The sequence below is a fragment of the Brachyhypopomus gauderio genome, chromosome 3 (genome assembly GCF_052324685.1).
Source record: "Brachyhypopomus gauderio isolate BG-103 chromosome 3, BGAUD_0.2, whole genome shotgun sequence".
Classification (NCBI taxonomy): Eukaryota; Metazoa; Chordata; class Actinopteri; order Gymnotiformes; family Hypopomidae; genus Brachyhypopomus; species Brachyhypopomus gauderio.
In genome coordinates, this window is record NC_135213.1 from 35,847,152 (window position 1) to 35,857,151 (window position 10,000).

At 48.9% G+C, this 10,000-nt stretch overlaps 1 protein-coding gene across 7 annotated transcripts in view; it reads left to right on the forward strand.

Moving 5' to 3' along the window:
- The window catches only part of tet3 (tet methylcytosine dioxygenase 3), a 45,459-nt gene that overhangs the window by 22,157 nt on the left and 13,302 nt on the right, over positions 1-10,000 (forward strand). For 6 of the 7 annotated variants that reach the window (XM_076997931.1, XM_076997934.1, XM_076997933.1 and 3 more), the window contains 2 exons: positions 3,772-6,694; positions 8,767-8,857. In XM_076997931.1, coding sequence (XP_076854046.1) covers positions 3,772-6,694; positions 8,767-8,857 — 3,014 coding nt within the window. Of the gene's footprint in view, positions 1-308; positions 757-3,771; positions 6,695-8,766; positions 8,858-10,000 lie in introns of those variants that run through there. The other variant, XM_076997936.1, reaches the window with a different exon arrangement.

Consider the following 10,000-nt stretch of genomic DNA (forward strand, 5'->3'; position numbering starts at 1 on the left):
TCTACTTTCGCTTCGTGTTTCCTCTGTGAGCGGGCAGAGGGAGCCAGCAGCGTCCGACGCGGTGGTGTGCTCGGCCGCGCGGCTCTCGGGGTCTCTGCCTCCGTCCACGGCTGACGGCAGCGTGCCTGATTCGCTGGTCTCTCCTCCATTCCACAGTACGTGCACAGTGCGAGTCAGATAATGGCCTCTCTCACAACACACTCACGGAAAAGCCGAGGGGGAGGAGGAACGGGAGGGAGGGAGGGAGCGAGGGAGGAGGGAGAAGAGGGGAGAGGGAGAGAGCGACAGAGCGAGAGAGAAAAAGGGAGAGGAGGGGTCTGTAAGACGGAGCAGACTGCAAACGAGAAAAGGGGGATATAGAGAGGGGAAAGGGAGGAGCAGAGACATAATGTGAGAAGGAGAGAGAGAGAGAGAGAGAGAGAGAGAGAGAGAGCACGACGGCAGTAGTGTCGGCAGAAGGAAGAGCGACAGAGAACAAGCGTGTGTGGGGGAGGTGTGTGTGCGTGCAGGCGTGTGTGTGTGTGAGTGCGTGCGTGCCGCACTGAGTGAGACAGAGGGAAGGAGAGAAGACGAGAAAGAGAGAGAGAGAGAGAGAGAGAGAGAGCAGCGAGGGGGAAGACAAGTAAAGCCTTAGAGCGGATTGCTGCCGGCTCGATTGTCCTTCGTGCTGTTGCCGCGGCTACGGTCCATGCTCTTTCCTGTGAGCTCCACCCTTCCATCTCTCCTCGTCGGTTCTGAGCGGACGGCCGGACCAGTGTGAGTACACGTACCTCCTTTCTTCAGAGTCCGGCTTGTATTTTCACGGTTATGGGCACCGTGTGTGTGAGTGCCTGTGTATGTGTAAGTGTATGTGTCGTGTGTTGTGTTTGCGTGTGAGTGTGTGTGTGTCGTGTGTGTGTGTGTGTGTGTGTGTGTGTGTCCGTGTGGATTTGTGTTCAGCTGTCTGCTCCCAGGGCCCACCCCTAACCCCCCCCCCCCCCCCCCCCCCCCCCCCCCCCCCTCCTCCCGGCCGCTCTCTGCTTTGTGCTGTCATCCTCTCTGGGCATCTGTTGTTTGTGTGTTTTGTGTGTGTGTGTGTGTGTGTGTGTGTAGATATGGATCCATGACAGAACTCGTGTTTTGCATGTTTTGTTTAAAGGGCTCTCTCTCTCTCTCTCTCTCTCTTTCTCTCTGTGTGTGTCTGTCTCTCTTTCTCTCTCTCACACACACACAAATACACTTTCACACACATTCGCATGTACAAACACACACTCACATACACACATAACCCATCTGTGGAGTTAAACGAGTGAGACAGCCTGTTCTGGTTGGGCGTGTTGATGTTGTGATAACGTTGGACTCCGCTGGAATGGAAGAGTTGTGGCAGATACAAACACTGGGGCACGTGCAGCCTTTTTTGTTGTCAATGGTGGCTGGGGCAGGCAATGGTGTGTGTGTGTGTGTGTGTGTGTGTGTGTGTGTGTGTGTGTACGTGCACACTCGGGTGTGTGTGTGTGCCCACACTCAGGTGTGTGTCTGGGTTTGAGAGAAATAATAGAATTATTATTTATTTCTTGTAAATGCTGGTCTAAATGTCCTTTGTGTACATGTGCTTAGCTTTCCACTTTTGAAAAGAGCAAAAAAATAATAATAATCTGTCGTAAGAGTCGTGTGGTGTAGCTGTTTCAAAAGCAGCGCGGACTCGTGACCAGTGGGGTTCCAGCCTGTAAGCCAAGCTTTCTGTCTGTCACACACTTCAAATGAGCGCACACGCACACACACATTTGTCAGGCTTCCTGCCGTCCCGTGGGATCTGAGCAGACACCGAGCGCAGAAGGTGAATTCAGACCCTGTACAGACGCCCGTGTCATCACTCAAATACATGACCTGTCACTTAAACATTAGTGAACTGAACCAGGATTCACTCAACCTCGTTCATCCATAAGATATTAAGATGTTCTTCAAATCCCAAGCTTAACTGTCTCATGGGTTTAATAGGTATAGTTTTCAGATTAATCGAAATTGTAATTTTATGATTAATTAACTGGTTAGAAAAAGAGGATTCAGAGAGTCAAATTAAAATTTTTTTGCACAGAAAAGTGATTCACCACAAGTTTGGAAACACAGCACTTTCGTTCACTGAAACGGTGAATTTTTCTTGAAATGGCAACAGTCACCATCAGCTGAAGAGCGCACTGGGGTTGCCTGTGGTGAGAACCAGGCAAAATTCTTCAGTGCACTTTCTGAAATCAGCCACACAGTTCACCCTCAGTGGCCCTGATTCCACATCACAGACAAAAGACTTTCTCAGATCACCCTACCACCCAAACTCCTACAAACTTCTGCAGTTCCACAGGAATTGTTGTGCTCGCCATATGAAGATGTTAAATTAGTACACTGGCACTCTTTTGAGCGCTCCCCACCACCACCACACCCTCCGCAACCACCCGCTGCTAACAACTTGGCTAAGAGATTAAGAGATTGTCAAAATTGTATTAATATGAATTTAAATGTTATAGAGTGCACAAAAACAAATAATACATCATCATATTTTTCCACTTGCTGTTAAGATCTAGACATATAAGGTATGAGAGTGTAAAAAAAAAATCACTTTTTTTGGACTAGAAAGCTGAAAGCCACATGCTATCCTACTCTCTCTGATCGGTGTGTTTCTCAAGGACAGTGAGTTCATTTCTGGAATCAGATCCTGAGCAGTAGCACCAAGCACCAGTTGGTGTAGGGAAAGTGGTCTAGGACAAAGGTGCCCACCCCCTCTAACCCCAACCACACAGAACCCACCAACGAGAGCAAGATGGAGGAAGACTGATACATGCCACGGATGGAAACCAAATATCTCAAAATCTCTATTTTAATATCCACACTAATCTAAACCAATTGAGAAACAAAACAACATGCATACAAAACGTTATTGAATACAATAAAAGAATATGTCGATATTTAGTTATTCTACAACTAGCTAAATATTTTTAAATATGCATATGAATGTATGCATTTCATTTTTTATAGCGGTTCTTCTCTTACCTGTATTATGTATCCTAACTCTAAACCATGCTCCACCCGAGACAAGTCAAGCTGCCACTAAAGATTTGAGCGGAAACATGAACCTGAAAGGAAGAGTGAAATCACCGTATCTTCCAACCAGCAAACCACATAACTATAAATAGCCAAATAACCCAGAATGAGTTCCCCAAGTTAGGCACCTTTTATTTATTGAGCATTCTTGGGAAGATTATTCACGGAAATCAGGATGAGTTTGTGAGGAGACGGTCCAGATTTGCGCTGTATTGATATGAGATGACCGAGGCAGCATTAAGAACACCAAGACTCACGATGGGTGTCAGAGAAGAGACGAGCTTAATTAGCTCAAACTGCAGGAATGGCTTCAAGAATCCCCCCCCCCCCCCCCCCAGAACAGGGGGTCAGATCTGCCAGAACTGGGTTCTGGGTCCAGAGCCTTTGCTTTGCTCTAAAGCAACCGGTTGAGCTTGGTGATTAGAAAACTTAATTAGGTGTTTCAGCCAAGAACGCTAAACTTTATACTGCTCAAGTTCACCACAACTCACTTGAGTCTGAGACTCTTGACATAGATGATGGAGATGGTTACTTGAGTAATATTAGATGTGAGAACACACAGTATTATGATCAAATTTGCACTAAACCGAATGAGCTGGTTAAGCATGTTGGCGTTTAAGGAAAACTTGTTTAAATGTTCATTCAAACTGCTGAAGGTTTTGAGTGTCCTAACATTGTATCCCCCTTTGTCTTTGTCAGACTCTTTCAGGGGTGGCTTCAGTGGATGGCCCCAGAGGCAGTGTCCAGATGGAAAATGACCATGAACGCCTAGGGAACGGCGTGTTGCACCAGGAGCCGTCCAATGGGTTGAACCGGCACGCAGGGAATGGAGAGGATACGAATGGCCTTGATGGGGGAGCTTTGGCCATTGAGCAGCAACAGCAGAACCACCTCCACCAGGAGACACTGGCATGTCGCCCCCAAGCGCAGGGTTGGTGTCCTATAGGAGGCGGTAACCTCCAGGAGCAACAGGCCGGCTGGAACGACCAAACAACCGGAAGCTCGGTGAACAATGTGGACGTGGAGGACGCTAGGAACCTGGTGGCCTTCTCGGCCAATGCTGGCTCCCTGCCCCCGTGCAGCGTCAATCAACCTTCACCGAACCCTAGCGCCCAGCTGTACGAGAGGTTCAGCCAGGAGATGGCGAGTCGCGGAGATGACGCTAAGCAGAAAGGATGGTGCGGGGATGGGGAGCCATGTGTTCCTGAGGATCTGAGCAAGCTGCAGACAGCACTGAGTCAAGCCCGCCATGGCCACAAGCCGCCCAACTGCGACTGCGAGGGACCTGAATGCCCAGACTACCTAGAATGGCTGGAAAAGAAGATCAAAATTGCAACTGACAGCCAGGACAAGGGACTTTGCAAGATGTCAGGGGCTCCCCAGCAGCAGTCGCAACACTATCAGTCTGAGCCCCAAACTCAACCCAGTGGGACTCGCGCCCCCTGTGGATCAGATCTGCAGCTGCAGAGCTCCGTTAAGCAACCTCCTGTCTCAAGACCATATGGCCCCCATACACCTATCCCCTGCTCACTTAGCGCACTGTCCATTGCCAAGGAGAGGAATGTCAGCCTACAGACAGCCATTGCCATCGAGGCACTGACCCAATTATCTGGAACTGGTGGAGCTGCAGGTGAGTCCACATCTGGAATCTCCCACCACCAAGCTTCCCCTCAAATGTCATCTCAGTCCCAAAATGAGATACAATTGGTCTCTTCTTCGCCTGGTCCCCTCACGCCATCGTCTGCCTCCTCGATGCCTCAGTCTGCCCTTCCTGGACATTTTCCTCAACAGGACCCTACATCATGGGAGCAGTCCAGACCTCAGTCCCAGGGCTCTGCTCACCAGTCCTCCCAGTACAGTTCCTCCAACTCCCCGTTCCCAAACTCACGATCAGCCACTGCTAACCCCTTCCCACCGCAGTGGCAGCAGGGCACCGGGGCGAGCTGCGAGAAGAACGCCCCTAGGAACCCCTGGATGATGTTGAACCCTGAGCCCCAGGCTCGTTTCCCCAACCCATCCCACTGCAGCGGCGGCGACCCGATGTCTGAGCTGAAGCAGCTCCTGGGAGACACCAGCGTAAAATACGCCAAAGCTGCCTTTAAGTTTCCAACACCTCCTCATGGGCTGAAGGACAGCCACAAAGCCGGCCAGCTGGCCATGCCTCATGTCAAGCAGGAGGTTGACCATGGGGATTACCCCGATCAGGCATCGTGTGCTGCAGTGGGCCAGTATGGTATGGTTAACGGTCAACAGCACTACCAGGCTCATCAGCTTTCTCAGTCCATAAGGCACTCAACTCAGGCAGCACTGCAACATCATCTGTGTTACAAGCGTAACCTCTTCTCCAATCCCCAATGCCAGACACTCCGCAAGTGGTGGCCCCAGACCACAGCAGAGAGCTCTCTAGACATCAAACAGGAGCCCAAGAAGAAGAAGAATGCTCAGAGCTCTCCACTCCTCAAGCAGCCGATGCTCGGTGCTTTGGGCCCACCTCTTCCGAAACCTAAACAAATCATTATCAAGAAGGCCAAGCAGAAGGCCTCTCAGCCTACCTTTCTCCCGAAGAACCAGATCGCTATACAAAAACTCCCTCCAAGCTTGCCAGTGATTATGCCATCCCTACCCAATTTTAAACCATCTCTACCAGGCACGGAGGCTGGGTTTCCCCCCTGTCCACCTCCATATAACCCCTCTCAGGTGGCTGCAAGCCAAGCTCCTCCAGCAGAATCTCAGGAACCCATTTTGAACAGCAGTAATACCCCCATCTCTGGAAACAATGCCCTAGGTCCTACATCTATACCCACCCCATTGCCCCCTGCCCATGAGGGACTGACTAGCTCAGGCCTGGCTGAAGCAGGGGAGGCTATAATGTCCAACACTTCCACACAACAGACCTCTGCATCTCAGCCCGCTCCACCGCTGCCTGGCATCGGTTCCCTGGATCCAAAATTCGAGGAGCTGATTCGTCAGTTTGAGGAGGAATTCGGGGAAGCTTCGCCCTCCATTCCTGCTACTGGTGCCCCAGATCTGGGTGCTGCTCCACCTGTGGTGACTGAATCACAACCAAACTCTAACTCAGGACAAGCCAGACCCCAGTCACCTTCCACAGAGGAGCTCAACAACCCCATCGTCACCCCAATTCAGCCCGAGTCCATGCAAGAGGGAGAGAAGGAAAGAGAGCTGGAAGTGAAGCAGGATGAAGCAGGAGAGAAAGAGGAAGACCCCTTGTCGTCCAGCCTGCATCCTGCCATCAAGCAGGAAGCTGAGCAGTGTGAAATAGATGTCAAGCCCTCAGGCCAGCTCTTGTCGCAGATGCAGGAGGCATATTTGCAGCAGCAACAGCACCGAGTCCTGGTGAATCCATTCACCACACCCTTCTCTCCTCCAAACAAACGCGTGAAGATCGAGTCATCGGGTGGATTGACGGTGCTTTCGACCACTGGCTCCTTCTCCACCGCAGGAGACGATTTAGATACTCCCAAGAAGGATGATTTTCCCATGACTCCCTCACTGAAAGGCTTCCTGGAGTCTCCAATGCGCTACTTGGATACCCCAACCAAGAACCTTCTGGACACACCTGTGAAGGATGACCAACCAGAGTTCCCCCTCTGTAATTGTGTGGGTGAGTATCTAAGATCCCAGGTTCCTAGATTATGAGGTTTCAAATCCAGTCCATGTTTTGGCTCTGTCCAATTTCCCAAACATGATGGGAGATTTTGTAGGTTCTAAGCAAGATATTGTAAGTTCTAAGTAATGGTTCTAAATGTATTTAAAGCTGCGATTCAGCGTAAATGTGTCTGGAGGTCTTCATGGACATTAATATATTAGATCATTTTTGATTGTCTCACTAACAAGCAAATCCATAAAGACATACATAGATACATATTAGCATATAAACTAGATATATTTTTGACAAACAGGATATCAACAGGATATCACTGTTTTTCATTACTTAAGGCATCATTTAGGTCAACTTATTTTTCAGCCTTGATGAAAAAAAAATCTTCCTTCAGGTTATGAAAAAAAAGTTGTTAGAATTAAGACATTAGAATTAAGAATTACAAATGAGAGGTCATTTTATAGGAGAATACTACCACACTCCAAATTTTAACCACAAAGAGATTCAGGGTATTAGAGGAATTCTTCCATGAAAATACCCATTGACCCATGAAGCTGTTTCTTGTGACTTTGAAAATGAGATATGGTTGAGAGTAGATTCCATTCTTTGCTAGTGGAGCAGTTTTTTAGGTGTGCTGAAATCACCATATTCACAAACCCACCACAATCATTTGATCCAGCGGGAGCCCAACCAAATCTCACCCTTTCAACAGCAGCCGGCTCTACCAGTCTGTGCCCGTCCACGTCTGAGAATGCATGGCCCTCCAGAGGGGTCCCAGTCGTGCCCCAGCCCCCCCTCCCGCGGGAACAATAGTCCTCACAGAAGGAGCTCCATTGTTGTCGCGTTAGACCAAAGGCAGCCAGGGTTCGGAGCTCTATGGTCCACGCAGTCAAAGCAGCAAGCCCAGGGTCTCCTCCCGCACTCAGGACACGATAAAGAAGACATGCTCGCAAGTGATTGGATGTTGTGCGTACGGTGGTTAGACATTAATAGCTGCAGACAGCAGGGAGGACAGGGTTAGAAGAGGTGAACCAGAACGAAAGTTCCTCCGATTTTTCATTTGATCCTCTCAGGATGAGACTGAGGGTGTGAAGGAGGTGAAAATGCTTCCTTCACCTTGTCTACTCTTTAACATTTGCATTGTGCAACCCTTCATTATTGATTTGAAAGCTGTATTTAGTTATAAATTAAGAGAAAAAAAAACGTTTATTCTTATTTTTTTTCCTCACAAACTTTACGGTGGATGTGTGCTCTGACCAGCTGTAGCCAAACACTTGTCTTCTCACTGTCACGCGGAGCGAAGGTCACCCGGCAACCGGTCTCCATAGTAAAACTTTGCCACACATTCCACCGTCAACTGCACACGATACACACAGTGTAATCTGATAGCTACAGCACACACACAGACACACACACACACACACACGAGCGCACACGAACAAGTAGATATCTTCAGCTTTTAAACACATTTTGCATGCATGGCCTTTCTCTCTGCTCCATCTGTCTCCCTGTGCCTGTCTGTCTCTCTAAATCTGTCTGTCTGTCTGCTGTCGTGTTCTCGCTCTGTTCTCTTGGCAGAAATGCTGAATTAGCTCCTTCATGCCTCGCACGTTTTCCTCTTTTACTTCATTTAGTCACTTCCTCCCACTGACCCCGCCTCTCTCTCACTGACCCCGCCTCCCTCCCAACTTACGCCCATCGTGGAATGTGACCTTAGATTCCCTCTGCTTCACACAAGTGTGCGTGCACGCTCTCATGCACACACGCACACACACACACACACACACACACACACACACACACACACAATCTGAGTCATTCACAGTGCTGGGAGCCCTCCCCATGAAGCAACACATTAACCGGCTGAGGTTTTTTTTGTTTTGTTATTTAAATGTCATCTTAAAGAAACATTGGCTCAAGGGTGTGTCTGGTTTGGTCTCAACACCAAAATATCTTCTGTTAACTGAACATCTCTGTGCTGTTCTAGTCGTTCTAATTGACATGCCTGAATGTTACATTTTTTAATGTGAGGAAAGGTCTGATTAAATGTCTCTCTCTCTCTCTCACCCCTCCAGAGCAAATTGTGGAGAAAGATGAAGGCCCCTACTACAATCATTTGGGATCAGGCCCTACTGTTGCTTCCATAAGAGAGCTCATGGAGAATAGGTAAGAAACTCCCATTACTGATGCACCCTTCTTAGGGTTCCTTCTTAGGGTTCCTTTGTCTACCTTCTGTGGGAGCCTTTTATGTAGTGAATGAGCATGATACTAGGCATCCAGCTGATACAATAAACACAACTCATATATCATCTGCAAAGTATCATATCCAACAACAGGACACCGAGAAAGGATGTTTAAAGAGCTTTGCTATATATAGAGCTGGATGAGGATATGCTAGCATGAGATTAGGTGTGCTCAGTGAATACTGAAACATTAGGTACTCAGACAAGGCATGAATACATGTCTTTAAAATAATAAATGGCAAAGGCAGAGTAAAATGAAACAATCTACTGCAAATTTTATTTCTGCTGGTTCGGTTTCAGCTGAATTTCAGATCCAAAAGCTGATTAAGAAGTCCTGTTCTTTCCTCAGGAAGACGACATTCACACACCTCTAGTGCTACAGTAGCACCATGACACCTCTGCAGTCCTCAACAACAGTGAACGCAGAGACGTCATAGCCTGCCAAACTAACACACACACACACAGAAATCAGAACCTCTTTTGACAACAAAGACGTGACTGACTTTAGCGTTTGTTAGTTTGTGATGGGAAGATGGAGACACGGTGTGGTTGCCGCTCTTGGCTCAGTGTTTTTAACACTTCCTCTTCGCCCTGTGCTTATTCTCCGAGTGTTAGTGGAGCTGGCGGATCCTGGCACAAGACACGTGGACAGATGTGGATAAGCATCTCTGTTCTCCTCTCTCCTTCCCTCTCTCTCCTTCCTTCTCTACTTCCTTCTCTCCTTCCCTCTCTCCTCCCCTTCCCTCTCTTTACTTCTGTTTTTTTCTGTGGTCCCATCCCTAGGGAATCCCTGACCTACAATGCAATGGAAATAAAAAGGAAATAATTTAGAAACAGCAAATCTACACTAGGCATAAGTGGGAGGGGCTGGGGGCGGGACGAGAGTAGGGGGGACGAGAGTGGGCGGGACGAGAGTGGGCGGGACGAGAGTAGGGGGGACGAGAGTGGGCGGGACGAGAGTAGGGGGGACGAGAGTGGGCGGGACGAGAGTGGGCGGGACGAGAGTAGGGGGGACGAGAGTGGGCGGGACGAGAGTGGGGCGGGACGAGAGTAGGGGGGACGAGAG